The sequence below is a fragment of the Tyto alba genome, unplaced genomic scaffold (genome assembly GCF_018691265.1).
Source record: "Tyto alba isolate M040663 unplaced genomic scaffold, T.alba_DEE_v4.0 Super-Scaffold_26, whole genome shotgun sequence".
Taxonomy (NCBI): Eukaryota; Metazoa; Chordata; class Aves; order Strigiformes; family Tytonidae; genus Tyto; species Tyto alba.
Genome location: NW_024881300.1, coordinates 12,851,382 through 12,868,164, shown reverse-complemented (window position 1 = coordinate 12,868,164; position 16,783 = coordinate 12,851,382). Strand labels below are relative to the sequence as shown.

Below are 16,783 nucleotides of genomic sequence, written 5' to 3'. Positions count from 1 at the left end.
AAAACATGATACTGCCTCAGGCCCCCCTTTTTATATTTGTAGCCTAGAAAATTATGTGCAACAAAACCGAAGTTCTGGGAAGGGTACTTAATAGCTTTTGTTGTGGCAACTAGCTGCTAATATGTTGCAAAGATTCAGAAAATATTTTGTTCAGAATAGGACTTTGAAACACAATAGCAAGCCAGATTTTTCTAGAAGGGCCTGTGTATTTCTAAATAGGAGCCATACTAGGCTTCTGGAAACTTTATGGACAAGTTCAACCAACTGTAAAGTTATGGAGAACTTCGGTGCCTAGGGAGTTTTATTGTGATGTGCTTCTAGCATGTCCTGGACTACCTGAAAAATTTGGAACAAAGTTCTTCTGTTAATGACTGGACATATGTGGTCATATCAAGTCCATGGGAGACCATTGTTGAACATCAGCATTTGTGACTCAGCTTAAAGTAAAGCTACTGTTTAGGAAAATAACAAAAGATACCTCTGTCCTGTTACAAGGAAGGAAAGAGGGAGTCTTCCTGACCACAAGAGGTTGATCTGTGGTTGCTTCTGAACTGTGGCAAAATAACATCTGTTGGAGGAGGTAGAGAGCCTACTAATAATATAGAGGATTAGCTACAGTCTGCATTACATGTTTTTTTTTCTCCCTCCTTATAGAAGGAAATGCATCAACTTCAGATATGGGTGCGGCTTAGAAGAGGAAAAAAAGCTTTGGGGGAAGTTTCAGGGAAGATTGGGATGCTGGCTGATGAAGAGAGAGGACACCATGAGGGGAAGTAAGAAAGGGTGTAGCAGAGAGGCCTGTGAACATAAAAGGACAGAAAAGGGGAAGAGGAATACCTTGAAAAACTTGCCTTTGACACTCATGTGGCTTTGCTTCTGGCCAATTTCTTCCTATGTTTTCCCTTATGCCTCTCAAAACTGTAGTTGAAGGCTCCTACTTATAGAATTAGGGTTTCAAGGTTGTGTGGTGGAACAGAAAGTAGAAATGGATGTTTCTTTGAGCTTGGGGCAAAGTAGATGAGCACTTCAGGAGACAATTCAAGTGGAAAATGGCCAGAGTTTGCTTTTAGGTGTTAACAGTTGCAAAATTTCTGAAAGAGAGAATTATCTGGCCAGAACTAATAAAAGAAAAAAAGCTAGTAATAGAAAAGTATCTCCTTGAAAAACTTTTTGAGGGTTAAACTGAGGCCATCTTGATGTCAAATTTTCCCGTGTCTCTATCCAGTCCTGTCTAGGTGAGCACAGACCACTATTCAGAATTGCTATTAACTTCAGAAGAAAAGCTCCTTAATTTCCATAAGCCATATATTAAAAAGAAACTCCATTGCAACTGAAATATATGAAACGAAATTTAGACATTTCTAGAACAGCTGGTTACTCCAGCCATCTTTGTGCTCTCAAATTTGTGGAATTTATAATTTCTAGTTTATACTTAAAATCAGCAGTTGAAAGAATATTTTTATAGCATAAAGTGAATTTCAATTATATATGTTAAAAGTTCTGTAAATTAATTTTAAGAATTGATATAAAAATCTTCTCTAAACCTGGTAGGTACCATTTTAATGTTAGTTTTAAACTTATGGTAGTTAAACTGTATACTTGAATGCACTGAAAGTGCTTTTTTGAAAGAAAACCATGTCACATACTAGAAAAATAGTGCACCTTCCTAAGGGCTTTCACTTCTTCAGATGACAAAGATACTTGTCTGTGAACTGTTACTACTCCCTGCAGCAGCTTAACATGGTAGTGGTACTTCTACTATGTAGTGAGTTATTAATGAAAAACTTAGGCTGGAAACAAGGCACGGGGTTTAACAGTGTTGATAACTGATCAGCAAGTTAACAAGTTTTGTGGTGTATTTTCTTTCACGGGCAACTTTAAAACCATGTTTGGAAGTTAACTTTCCTAAGGGACATTCTCTATTTCAAACAAAAAATAATTCAGGAAAGATTGTATTTTAAGAGATCAGATGAGATGAATACAGTGGTCTCTCTGATTTTATATATTTTTTTTAAATCTGTATATATTTAACTCCTGAAAATGAAAGAGCAATAAATATGTTATGAAATGTTTTCCATAATGAAAAGCACGTAAATATTTGAAAAATATTTTTATAATAAACGAATAAATACAGAAGGCCAGAGATTCTGTACTTTACTAAAAAGCACAAGTCCAAAACCAGTTTCATCAACAAGTTTATATACATTTTTACATAGATCATCACTTCTTGACTTGAAAGGAGTCCAATGTGAATCAGTACACTATTATACTTCCTTATTCTGTGTGTTTATATATATAAAATGGCTCAATTAGAAGAGGTGAGTGGGAAGAAATATGTTTTGCAGATTACCCATGCTTAAATGTATTTTAAAACTCTAATTAAAAGTAGGTAATTTTTAAAGTTTTGAAACCTGTCTTATAAATCATGTCTTGCCATTTTCTCCTTCCGGTGGGAAGATTACTGTTTATCTTCTAAACCTGCAAAGCAATAACGTTTTCCTCCTGGGTGGTTTTTATGGAGACTGTCAAATTAATGCCGTAGCGTTAGAAAAAAGTATACTAAAACTTTTTTTATAGTCAGGACTAATTGCAGAATCATCTGTCTAACTCTGTTCTCTTAAAAACTGTGGAGATAGTGGTAGGCAAATGAAGTCCAGGATCAGGCCAAATAAGTGAAGGAAGAATGGAATCTTCTCTAATAAAAATAATAAAATGTGGGACTCAAAAAACTAATATTGGATTCTGGTATTTTTCCAACCCAAATTAATATACTTTATTTTTGTGCAATAGCAAATTGAATAATAGTCTATTATGTTTTAATTAAATTTCCAGGTAGAAATATTTGTTAAAAGCCATTTGTTTAATTCAGCTGTAGCATTCCATAAAAGCAGTACTCATTTGCTAAGCAAATTTTTGATGTGTAGATCTCCTGCATACACTTAATGCTGTTTTTCATAAGCACTAGCTTTCACAGTCACTGACTGCACAGTCTCCCGTTTATATACTCTGACCATGCCTTTGGGCCTTCAGTACTTTTACCGGCCACTTCATTTAAGAAATATGCACTGGTTTAATTTCAGGAGACATTTAAACTTATTCTAATTAAACTGGTGGAACCTATTTTTCATGCATTTTAAAGACGGTTTATTTTGATTAATCCTAACCATGCTCCCAAAGTTATAAACAGACAATCAGGAAAAACTACCCTGAATAAAAATGTAACCTACACTGAGAGCAAGCGGATGGTAACAAACCAGTTACTAGCAGTTTAGTCTTGTGACTCAAGCAAGTCTTACCTAACAGATGAAGTCTGGTAATGGAGAGCTGTGTACATGAGTCTACTGTGAGCCCTGCACTCCTTTTCATCAGTGCAGTGTGCAGTTGAAGGTGGGTTATTCACTAATGCACCTTTTTCCAATTTTGTGGAAAATCCTGAAAAATCACAAAATGAAGAATGAGTCACTGTTTCAGGCCACAGAGCAGCAGCTCAAATATATTCAAGTTTGCAGACAGCTGTGCTACTGCAGGCCAGCAGACAGATAACGGCACCCCAGCTGCTTTCTACTGGCAGCATCACAAAGCCACGGTGGTTATCACTTGTGTGCAAGAACAGATGCAATGAGATGTGGGCAGTGGTTATTCATAGGGGGAAAACTACTACTTCTGAAGGTCCATTAAAGAAACTGCCCTGTCATTAGCCGAAGAAATTACGATTTAAGACCACCATCCTTCTCTTCAATGGTATTTCTGAATTCATGAGGAGAGCATTAATGGGGAAAGGGTGTAGTGGAGTGCAATGGCAAAAGTGTTAGTAACAAAATAAACTACCTCAAATTTCCTGTGGGGATGTGGAGGGAAGTCAGTATGCCAGAGCAGCTGCTGTGATGATGCCAGGAATCTTATCTTTGATTTACATGTCTTAACAGCGTCCACATTAGGAAACTGTAACTGTTCTTGTCTAGGTAAAACAGTAGCTTTGGACATAAACGTCAACAGCAAACAGCAGTACAAACGTGAGTGCAGGTACTCTGTGTGCGTTTTGGGATTTCAAACAGCCTCAACAGCACTTCAAGTTCCCTGCTTTGAAAGTTAGCGTGCAAGGCAGCTGAGCCACTCCAGCCGACTGCACCCCTGCTTTCAGGCCTTCCTAAGCACAAACTAAGTCGTGCTGGCTGTGACTACCCTCACAGGGCATGAAGCGAAGGCAAAGAGCACAATTACAGTAGCGGCACTACCGAGCGGTAACACGACTGCGTGACACCTCGGTTCCCAACGTACATGCTCAAAACTCTGTACCGGCGCCGCAGGCCTTCTCCATGCCTCAAACCTCCCCGCCGCAGGTCCCCGTTAACGGCAGGCGGCTACACTGCCCCCGCGCATGGCTAGGGCACCTGCCTGGACGCACCGCCGCCCTTCCCCAGGCGGCCGCGGCGCAGGCTGACGCCCTCCCGGCGACCCGAGGCCGCAGGAGCGGCGCAGAGCTCACCGAGCCTGGAAGGGCGCGGAGCAGTCGGGCGCGACCCCCAGAGCAGCGGCGGGGACCGGGGACCCGCCCCGCCCCGCCCCGCCGGCGGGGGAGGAGGAGGCCGGCCCCTCCCAGAATGCCTCGCGCGCGGCAGAGGCCGGCGCGCTTGCGCGCTGCGCGGCCGGCTCCCAGCTCAGCGCAAGATGGCGGCGGGCGCCTCGGACCCCCTGGAAGAGATGCTGCTCTTCTCCGAGGAGGTGGATGAGAAGGCGGTCAGCGACCTGGTGGGCTCCTTGGAATCGCAGCTGGCCGGCGGCCGGGGCTCCGCCGAGGCGCCCCAGCCCAGGACCTCCGCCCCAGCCCAGCAGCAGCAGCCGCAGCAGCAACAGCAGCAGCAGCAGCACCAGGGGAGCGTAGCGGGGGGCAGCAGCCCCGTCCGGCAGCAGCAAGGGCATCCCGCGCCGCCGGCGGCTCCCGGGGCAGAGGAAGCGGCGGGGTGCCCCGGAGCCGCGGAGAGCCGAGCCCCTGTCCAGGGGCCGCTCCCGTCCCCGTCCCCCCCGGCGGCAGCGGCGGCGGCAGCGGCGGCGGCGGCAGGGAGGGGAGTGAGTGTAAACAGTAGTAGTGTGCAGCAATCACATGGAGCGGCTCTCGGCGGCGGCAGCCCCGACGCGCCCGCCGCCCCTGCCCCGCCGCAGCCCGCTGCCCCCCCGCTCGCCGGCGCCCCTGCCCAGCCTGTCAACAACCATGTGGCTGCCGGCGCCGCTGCCCGGGACGCGGGGAGTCCCAGCCCCGGCGGCAGCCCGCCCGCCGCCGACAGCGCGCCGCCGCAGCGCGCCGAGGCCGCCGCGGCGGGGAGCGGGACCCCGGCGGGGGGCGGCGGGCCGGCGGGAGCGGCGGAGGGCGCCGCCGCCACCACCGCGCCGCTCCCCGGCGAGGCGGCGCCCAACGGGGAGGGCGCCGGGGGCCGGCCGGCCGCAATCCCACCAGTCAGCAGCCACGGCAGAGCCGACGCCGCCACAGCACAGACCAAGCCCGCGCACGGCCCGCTCCCCGCAGTAAACGCACTCAGTAACTCCGCCGCCCCGCCGGGACAGGGCTCGGTCGCCAACTGCGCCCCGCCGGCCCCCGCGCCCGCCGGCGCCGCGCCCAAACCGGCGGTCAGCGCTGCGGGCGTCGCCAAGGCGGGCGCTGCCCTCCCCGTCGCCCCCGCGGCCCCCCAGGCCCTGTCGCCCAGGCCGGCGCTGGGCGCTGCCCCAAGGATCGTGGCCCCGCAGCTGATCGTGAGGCCGCCTCAGCAGACCACCATCCAGCTGCCCCCCGGCTTCACTATCCCGCCCGGTAAGTGGAAACGCAGCAGTCGGGGGCTCGCCGCTCTAACCACTTTTTTTTTTTTTTTTTTTTTTTTTTTCTTGGTTGAGGGTTTTTTCTTTTCCCCAAAAAGTTGTCTTGCCGCTGCTCGACGTGCTGGAAACAAAAGAAGAGCCACCTGTATGAGGGCGACGTCTGACAAACAGGCTGCCGTTAATGAGGATGTAATTAGTACGGGACGGGCTGTTGCTAATGCAAAGTAATTATGAGTTGTTTTGTCTTAGGGAGAGAGTGGCAGTCACGGTAAGCTATTTTGTAATGGTGTAGTGAGCAGGTGTGCACGAGATGAAAAGCTGGGGAGTTAGTAATTTCATACATGTATTGAAGGACTCTATTTTTTGCTTTATTCTTGATAGTCTTTAAAAGTTTTCCTTCTTCAGAGGGTGTCTTCTGACATGAATCAGGTGGCAAGATACAGGCTAATTTGTATAATATAACACAAAATTTTTCAGTAAGTATGATGGTGTCATTCTCTGCTGCGTCTGGACAGTCTTTGCGTCATCAGATTTTATTTCTACCTCTGAAGTAACAGTTATGACCTGTTTATTCTCCTCATACTTTCTTACACTTTTAGTAATAAAAGTTCAGCGAGGCTGCTAACTAACCAAAACAGCATTCCTTTATCCTAGTGGTTGCTATTCTAACTGTATATTGTTTCATATGAAGTTTTGAAGGGTTCTGTAATCCCCTACTTCGATCTTCATGTTGCAAAAAGTTGATAATTTTGTGCCTCAGTGGTTTAAGAGATGATTTAACATTTGAACTAATCTTTAGTATTTTGCTGTTAATATCAATGGCACGGCAATATGTGGAGCTATTGATGTAGTCTGAAATAAATCACTTTTTCCCACCGTGTTTCTTAAAATGTTTGATATTTATTAGTTAAGTGGAGCAAAAATGTGATGGTGTAGAAGCTTCTTTTTAAGTGAACTTTCAGTAGTTGTGTATTTGGCTATAAGTTATGGAAGTCCTGCTCCAGATTCTGATGCTCCAAACACATAAAGCTCAGTTTCATGAAGGCCTAACAAACTTGAAACAGATAAGAGGGTGATATTCAGGCTATATAGTGTCTTTAACCTGTGATTTCCCATTGTTAGTCTGTTTCATAATTACGCGTATGGTTATGTGTATCAAAACTTTGAATACAGTTTCTGAAGTTTCTTGTGTCAATACTTTGTTCTGCTACTTAATTTTCAAACAGAAGAGGGAAAACAGAGCCCTTGAAAGCAATATGGTCCAAGACATAGAAAATGTTGTAGAAATAATACTGTGGAAAGTTATATTTTTAATTGGATTGTATTACAAGGTAGCTTGAAATCCATTAAATTTGCATAAACATGAAGATAGTGTGTTCTAAAATGAAGTTATTCAGAAAATACAATGTTACTTTTGAGATTTTACTCTTTAAATTAATGGATCATTTATAATTAATTTTGAGATTCCCATATTGTAAACATCTGTCTAAAGCAGAAATTTAGAATCAGTTTTTGAGAGTAGCTTATTCTAGCATATAATACTCATAAGTTGTGTATTTCATCTTTATGTGGCTGACAGGAAGGAAAAATTAATTTCATAATTTAACTAGATTCTAATTTCTACATATTGCTCAGTAAAAGAAATTTGAAGTTCTCTAAACTGAATTAAAACATAACATTAATATGTGAACGTTTATGCATCTATAGTAGGCGTTATGTCTGCAACTTCTAGTGAAACTGTGCCATGTGTTGCAGTTAATTTGTCCTTTCCATTAAATTTTTGAATTCAGAATTAATGTTAGAACATGGAAAGATAAATTAAAAATACACCTGTGAATCTGTGTAATGCAAATAGAACATGTATTTTTTTAATGTGTGGTAGTCATTATCCAATGGTGATTTTTATATAAGGTTCACAACATAATCAGAGAAGTGATACCTCTTTGGCCAGTTGGCAATGTACTAATATTTGTTTGTCCAGATGGTTTAGGAAGTGCATATACCAAATACATCTGCTTACAGAATTTTCTACAAATATAAACTGTGAGGTTTCATGCTTGAATGGCTAATGGACCTTAAAATTTACCTTTTAAAGAGATTTTATGGGTTTCTTTCAACTTTTCTTTTAAAAATTACTCTCTGGGCTTTGAGAGAGAGTCATGATCATGGCTTTTGGATGTGGTCCTTGCTGTAGCGCTCTATATCTTTTACCTTAAAGCTTGATTTCCACAAACCTTGGGTTTGTAGTGGCAGACATTTGCCTTCTGCTTGTGCTTGTAGCTGTGAAGATTGGCTGGGAGCACCCAAGACTACAAGAGTGAGGGCTCTTACAGGTGCTGCGGTTCATGCATGTGTTCGTCCTCAGACTGGGATTTCTATTTCTATGTCAGACACTGAAAGAAAGACTTTCTTGGTGAAGGGTCTTTCGAAAATTTGTTACTTGCCTCATCTAATAGTGTTCAGATTTCTTTATCCTCATGATATGTTGCAAACCATGTCTGTTTAGTGAGCTGTTTTTTTATTCTGGGAAGTTAAGAGTTAGAAGTGGATGTATGCTTTTAGCAAAGTCTTCATTTTCCCTTGAAAAGTTAAAAAATATATATGAAACAATTAGCCCATAGTGGTAAGTTTTAGAAACAATGTCTACTGACTGTTATCAACAGAATAAAAGTGACTTTGTAGGTTCTTATTTTTTGGTTCTCCAGTAGTTGCAGTCAAGATGTTTTTCTCTTTATAGACCCATTGTATCCTATCTAGGTTAAATTATTAAAATGTGTTCTGGAACTATTTTTAAATAATCTGGCTTGGGAACCGCTTCTTAGTTTTGAGTGAACTAGAGGGAGCATGTTACATGTTTTGCAGTGATCTTGAATAAGTGTGAAGCTCCAGGGACTGACTTAGCTGCTGTCTCCCCTTTTCTGACCTGTTGATTGTGGAAAACTTAGGGCGAAACTTGGTGGCACTGGCAGTGTTGTGTAAAAGGCCTCTATTTGTGAAATGTGTTACTAGAAAATATTCTGAAAAGATTATCATTTACTTCCAGAAAGGGTCAGAAAACACTTGCCGAGTGCTCTGATTTTAAAACAATTTCTTTGGTGTTTTCCTAAAATATCTGCACTATTATCATTTTGTGCTGAGGAACGGTTCTGTTGGTTCTCTGGGTTTGACTATATTTTTTCTTGATGTATAAACCACAGGTAGTGCCTGCCAACACAGTGATGGTCGGTACCAAATAAATTGATCTGTTAATTCTCAAAGATTAACTAAATCTCAAATATTGTGTTCTCAGAACTGTCTGGCCTCACGTTTGAATGTACGCATCCCCTAAAGCTGTTGTTTTAGTAAAGCTCTCATGTCATTGTCCCTGGTATGTTTATACTGAATTCTATTCTCAGCTACTGGATTGTTGTTACAGTTTACTTTTAATTGATATTTCTTTCTAGTTTTATTCTGCTGACCCTGGCTAGACTGCTGAAAGTTGCTGTATGCCTATACACTCAAGTGGCCATTTTTGTCATCATTGTTATCCATAAACTGCAGTTATTTGAATTCCAAACTGAATTGGGTGTTAGCTTTTGTATGCTGGTAGGGGCTCCTTTTCTTCTTTGAAATAAAATCTCATGTTTCACCAGAATAAAAAAAAAATACAGTCTAAAGAAAAATGTATGGTGTTATACATTAATTTTATTCTGTATGTTGTAGTTAGTTCTTAATATATTGTTATTCATATTCTTTATTCTATAGTTACTGGTACTTTGTTCTCATTAGGTATGGTTTTGGTACGCACGGATGCTGGACAGCTTGTAATGGTGCCTCAGCAGGCTCTAGCACAGGCTCAAATGCAGGCTCAAGTACAAACGCAGGGACAGGGTCCTGCCAGCATTTCACCTAGACTTTCAGTGCCCACAACTGGCCCTGTTTTTCGCCTATCAACAACTCAGGTATGTCTGGCTTGATTTCACTTTACTTTTGTACATTATGCTTTCCTCTAACACATTATTAGTTGTTGTTTTTTTTTTTTTAATTTGCTTTCCTCACCTTTTTTTGATGTGAAAACAGGAAACACTTATTCAAATGCAGTTTATTGTCTGAGGCCTAGGAATTTGTTTTGTATTTCAGAAAAAAATTTATAGAGTCTCTCCAGACCTTGTTCAGACTGTGAGATCATTGGAGGCTAGAAGGGTCAGTCTTAGCCAGAATTTAGTTTGGACTGTATACCACTGCTTCAGTAAGTTCCCCTTGTTCCTCTGAATCAGAAGCGTTGTGATAACCCAACATGCTGAATGGATGCACATTATAGCTAAGTTTCACTAGAAATTATAAATGAAAAAGCTAAGCACATTGAATAAAAGAATTTGCAGTAATTAACTTTTCTAATATAGTTTATTCAAAAGAAAAGTTTGATTCCTTTGATTAACCTGTGGGTGTGATCTGTCTACATTAAAGTTTTATCTGTGTCACGACTACATTTTCTTTTTTATATGGATTAACGGGATACTGTGCTTTCCTACCCCAAACTCTTCAGTGGGGTGTGTTTGTTTCAACTCAGAACTGATTTATTTTCAAGGGTGAAAATGCATTGTTTTTTAAATTAATTGGTAGGCTGTATTGGTTTTAAAATTTTGTAGGGAGGCTGTTTATCTTTGGGCCATTTGGGTCTAGAGCTGAACTATCTTACTAAAATGTAGAGGCAGACATCTTTGGATGTCAGTACAGGGCAGCTGTGTCATAATAATAATAATAGGTAGAGTTTAATGTAGTATTGCCCAAGGTCTGTGTTTGCAGAAGTGGTAATTCTGAGTGGAAAGAGATGAAGAGGACGCCTTTAAAATTTTTTAATTGGTTGTTGTATAGGTTGCTTGAAATAACTTAAACATGTATTTCACAATGTTTAACATTTGATTACTGTCCCATTATATGCTCTGTGCATTACACCATATTTATAGTCTAAGAAATTAAGTTTAATTCAAAACTGAAAACAATTATAAACTTCTCAAAAGAGAAGCAAGCCAGAATAAAATTGGAGAATTGAAAATAAGATAATAACATGAGGCAGTCTAAAACACAGGGTAGCCTAAATAGAATGTAAGTTTTAGAAAATAGTGTCACTAGGAAGATTGTAGTCCAATAGACTGTATCTCAGGAAAGACATAAATAAAAGCCTGGAAACACTTGAAGAATGTTATACTCTCAGAAAAGAGGTAAGTGCAGTATTGGATGGAATTTGTAAAAGAACTCTCTGCAGAAAAGGCAGCTGTTTAATATTTAAATTTGTGATATCTGGAAGGATAAGACGACTTGTAGAAGTCTTCAAAGATAAATGCATTTCAAGAAAAATAAACAGAGATAAGCCTGTGTTAGTTTTGAGATTTTTTTGACTAGTTTAGCGACAACAAAATTCCAGACAAGTTCTTCTTTTTTGAGTTTATATGTCTGTCTTTGGTTATTGGGGCTTTCTTTGTGAGCAAGTACAATCAGTTCTTTAGTAGTGACTACAAGGGACTGTATAGCAGACATTCTGACAACAGATCCTGAGGCAAGTGCATAGCATAAATGCAAAACAGAAATTGTGGGGTGGGACTGTACCAGGAATATGATCTCAGACTGTTAAAATGAGTTTTAGTTGTTTTTGTTACATACATACTGTTAGTTTTCATGTAACTTTAATTGCTATGGCCAGCATACAGAATTAAAATTCAGAGTGGAAACATTCATAGCAAATTAAATATTAACAAGCTGTCTGTAGTTGGAAAACATTTGAGAAATGCACATTTATTGTACATAGAATCCTGGGAAGCATACAAAAATATAGAACTGACTGCTTGTCTCTGTATGTTCAGTCTCCATTAGAAGATTGGAGTTTGCATCCCAAAGTCAACCTTAAGATGTGTGCAGAGTAAATGTTGGGAGTTGATCAGGTTGGCCTCAGGCAGATGTTCTTTAGTTATATGAAGCACTTAAGGTTGCAAAAAGAGTATAATCTGAGTTGCTGTATTTATATAAAAATAAAACTGTGAGGATACTGCATATTCATGTGTTTGTAGAGACACCTAAAATCTGAAGGATTTCAGGTATTAGAAAGATTTAATTGCTTCTGTGCAAAGTTCTTCCCAGATAAATGCCCTACTGCATTATAGATACTCCTTTATGCTCATGAGTGAGTGCTAATAAGCTCATTGACTAGAGGGGAAACCAGCAAGGCCTTATGAATGCTAAATGTCTTAAAAGATGCAAAAGTTTGTTTATTTTAGTGTAGCAGCATTAGAATCGTGGTATTGTAGCTTGTCAGGATTACTCTCCTTTGACAGATCTTTGTGGTAGCTGGCCGAACTGTACTGCTGTTGTAATTAACAAGGGTAAGAAATGATAAATATTGTCCTTGGGAAATTTATATTGAACTGCCATGACTCTGTATGTGATCTGCAGACTCTTCTTTCACTTTAGCAATGCTTATGTTTTATATACGTTTGACCTTAGAGTGTTCTTTAAAAATGGTGGTTGACGGCCTTTTGAAACCAAATTGTAAAGGCTAAAATTCTAAAGGTTTATTATATCAGAAGTAGACACTAGACTTTTGTTTGATAAGGTTGATGGTTTATAACCAGAGACTATTCATTGGTGTTCTGGAGGAAATGTCCAAGTATTATGGTGAGGTTTTAAAAGTGTCAGTTACTTGTTTGAGTAGTCATCATGATGAATCAAGAAAAGGAGTCAAGTTCTGAAATACAGGAAGTTGTGTGTACTGAAAAATAATTTTTTCGGTGAGTTTATAATTAAGCTTTTTTCTTTCAGAATCAAATTCTGTTGTGTCAGCTAAATTCTGTGAATTAAAATTTTCAGTAGAAATTCAAAATGTATGGAAAATAGTGTCTTATGTTTTTACACCTATAAAGTATGATCTTCAAGAGTCCTAGTCTCCATTGTAACTGAAACACAGAAAACTTGTTTGTGCCGTTAGCTCGACAGACAGAATATAGACTTTAATTGCTTGAATCCTGCAAAATATTTTGCAAGATTGTTGAACATTGCAGGCTATGCAGTTTTAATTTCTGGAACATCATATACCTATCTCTTCAGTATGTTAGTGAAATGATGGTTATTTTACTGGGCAGAGCTCAAATTTACTGTTATATTTTTATTTAGTTATTTCAAGACAGCTTTATTTGGATTAAAATGCGGGGTGCTTTAAATGTGTAGAATTTAGTGATGTACTTTAGTCACTGAGTTTATGTTTTACTCTACTTTTACCTATGTAGAAAGCCTACGCAGGTGGAAATTTGCAGTCAGCTGTAAGTATTCTAGTAAATATATCTTATTATGAAGAATGGATAAGAAAAAGGCACAGTTTTCATGCTTTGTAGGTATTATGGTTGCTTTTCTTAAGATTGTCCTAATTTCTAGCTGGTATCAAGTGTCACAAGTTACTCAGCTAAGTGAATGTTTTCAATGTTAATTTGTATATACGCTGTAAATAATTACTGTGTTAAGTGTGTTATGAACTATGTAGTTAGATGTAAAATGAAGGTTATTAAATAACATGCCAAAGAAATTGCAAAAGCTGGCAGTTACTTTTGGCAACTCATTAAGAAGTGTTGAGAGTGATAACTGGAGAATATAAAATGAATTATGAATTACTTTTTTTTAAATAACAAGAAAGATTGTCTGAATAATTACCAGAGTGAAACTTGAAAGCTCTCTGAATCTCTCCCCTTGACAATTCTTTCACTCTCAAAAATGAAGAGGGAAAAGTAAGACAGTATTTTAAATGTTCTTAAATGAAATTGACTTGATCAATACAAGCTTGATCTATCCAGATTCTAAACTACTTCTGCAGCCCAGTAACACAACAGCATTTTATTTACATATCTCAGGGCCATCATTTGCTAGATCACCCAACTGTTTGGGAGGAAAATGGATCAGGTTTCCAATGAAAATTCCTCTAGCTACATCAGCTGGTCTTATGTCCTGGACAGCATGTGAGGAAGGAGCTTTCTCTAGAAACAATGGAAGCTGATGAAATAGAGAAGGCGTAGTCTGTTTTCTCTTAGGATTCAGTTTATGGGCTTAGGATAATGCTTTCCTTAAAGACAGTGGCTTTATCCTTACATTTTCATGGCTGAAGTTTCAGAAGTCAAATACTTGTACACAGCAGTGTTTACCTCTATTAGGGAATTGATACAGCCATCTCTCTTCACTTCCCAAGTTTTACAAAAGATACATTTTGATTACAGTGCCAAACACAAAAGTTCAGAAAGATCAAGATACATAACTTCCTCTTCATCCTACATTAATCTCTTCTGTACATGTGCAGTGAATTACAGTCTTTGCATGATAAATGCACAAAGATAAAAGCTTCAGCTAGGCAATCAAGTCACACGATGTTGCACAGCAGACTTAAATCTGATGTTTCTTACAATTCAAGTGCTTGGCTTTGCTATGTAAGTTATTGTTTGACTGCTGTTGTTTGCAATACCTTTGTCTCATTTTTTTGCAGCTTTCAGGAGTAGAGGATGTAAGCAAATATATTACAGCTTTGGCAATAATTTTGTGTTAGGTTCTTGGAAGAAGACAGGCAGATCCATTTTGAAAGGAAGACTTGGCTTCTTCTTGACTCTTACGTGGGGTAGTCTTTGATTAGACATTTGGTTATGCTTCTTTCAATTGCTGCTGTGTAAAATATGAATAAATTCTGCTTGTTTCAATTCCTAGTGGAATTCGGGAAAACTGGCTAATTGGGGCAAGCAGGTACCTTGTAGGAAGGGTCTCAGTTCTGATCAGTTTAATGCCAACCTCAAAGGCTCTGGAGCACGGGCATGTGTCCCAAAAGGCTGTACAGTGTCTGAAGCACAGAGTCAGAACTAGTGAAATGGATTCAATCAAAAGAATCAGAATCTGGAAATAACAGAATAGTATGGAGAAAGCGGTAATTGAGAGAAATATCAGTAATAGGAAGATGTACTTAATATTTTAATGATATTTCAAATTTACAGTCTTTCTGTTTCTTTAAGTAAAATATTCAAGAAAAGCATGAATAGGTAAAAGTGTACCATATAATGGTTTAGGTCCAGATATGAGATTATATAGGACTGTAATGGGAGTATTAACTACAGCTAACTACATGGGTTTTTATTAGGGAAGAATTATTGCAAAATATGCAGGTATATAAAAGCAAAACATTTTTCATATTGTGAATATAAATTCATTTTGTTGGTGCAGCTATGAGAGGCTTGCCTTTTTAAAATTGGTATCTCATGTTTTACATGGAAATACTGAGTCTTCCATGACTACCACATTGTACTGCAATATTTTGATTCATTTAGTAGTGCGGTTTTGATGTCCTGTGAATACTTTTTCAATGATAATGTGTTTGTTTGGAAAAAACATATTTAATGAAAAAAAAAAAAGAATGTTTAAAGCAAACAGTGGTTTGACTTAACTGTGATTTAAATTGAACAATTTTCTCTTCATGTTTTTAGTTTCCTTTTAGATTTGATAGACATTCAGCTGAATATTAAATATTAAAGTTTCCTCTCTGTTATAGGATCTTAGTTAAGGTACAGGATTTTTAGGAAACAAGCTATAATTTGATGGAACTTTGGTTGATCTTATATGAATACAGAACAAAATTTTTCTATTACAAGCCGGTCAAATAGACGTGGGTTTGCTTGCATTGCTATATTCTTTAGAGATAATAAGTACATTCAGAAGTCTTTTAAAACCAATTATTTAAATTGCATTAAATTTTTGCCTACACATCTTCTTTTGAAGCTTATGCTTGTGAAATTAGTAAAAATAGGTAGGTGCTGCCATCTAGTTTTTCTTTGCTGCGTTTCTTTTGTTTATCTACATTTTTCATTTGTACAGTTTATGACTTTTTATGCTTCTGATGCAGATTTTTTTTTTTGCTGGTTTTTGGTATCTTAATACCTAGATGAGTTTACACTCATAACCAAAAAGCAAAAAATAAGTTACTTATTTAAAATTATTTTCAATTAAAATTGTTTTATGTTAGTTACAAAATTATAGTACTGCTGTACACCAAGAATATAAAGTATCATACAGGAAAGACTAATGTTAGCCCAGACCATGATATGTTATTACAAAGTATCTGTTACGAGAACTTACAAATCAGGTGAAATAGTATGTATTGGAATTTTCATGAGGCAGGTGCTGAAAATGGATTTGGTCTTAGAGTTGACTAATGTTTTTGTCTCAAGTTTGATTCAAAATGTGTTTTTTAGTTTTAAGTTGCTTTGTATATTTTTAGTGATCAGAAAAGGTAGGGTCAAGTTATGTATAAAGTTTGTTTAGTCCAAATATTTAGGCACATAAGCGGACTACTTAATTCTTCTGCTACAAATATGATTACCAAGCACTTCAGTTTTGTTTTCATTGCATAAATAGTCCAATCAGGACCAATTTAGGCATTTTTCAAACTTCCTCAGAATTTCAAGTTCATGATATGAACTATACTGATTTGTTTTCTGTGTTTTGATATTCACTTTCTGTTAAATTTCACTTTACTATCTTTTTTTAAAAATAAATTAAAATGAAGTCTTTTGAACCTGTGAAAGATGCTGAATCACCTGCTCCAGAAGTGGTTATATTTTTGCTATGAAATATGCTCAATGCAGGCAACAGCAGCTTAGTCTTTACCATCACGTGATGTTGAAAGCAGTTCTAAACTTGGCTGACGTTTTACAAACTGCTGTTCTTGCTAAAGCAGAGCCTTTCAAATCTGAGATAGTTCTGATAATATGTGATGCCTGTGTTTTCAGCAGTGTTTGTATTTTTGTGTCATCTTTTGGTAATTTTCTTGTCTTTATTGATCTGTCCTTTACTGGTTTTCATACTATTTCTGCTTTTCTGACAAATGCTTCTTTTACTTCTTGCAGAAATTTTAAGTGAATTGATAAATCTTTGTTGTTGCCTGAGGTGCATTACCATTATTATCAAATAAGCTATTCTGTACCGT

The 16,783-nt window shown here is 39.0% G+C and overlaps 1 protein-coding gene across 1 annotated transcript in view; it reads left to right on the top strand.

The window, feature by feature from the left end:
* The first annotated feature begins 5,356 nt into the window (after window positions 1-5,356).
* LOC116960240 (transcription initiation factor TFIID subunit 4-like) overlaps window positions 5,357-16,783 on the top strand; it is a 148,933-nt gene continuing 137,506 nt past the window's right edge. Inside the window, exons 1-2 of the mRNA XM_042797413.1 lie at window positions 5,357-5,803; window positions 9,577-9,749. Of these exons, the coding sequence (XP_042653347.1) occupies window positions 9,579-9,749 (171 nt within the window). The 5' untranslated portion in view covers window positions 5,357-5,803; window positions 9,577-9,578. The remainder of the gene's footprint in view (window positions 5,804-9,576; window positions 9,750-16,783) is intronic.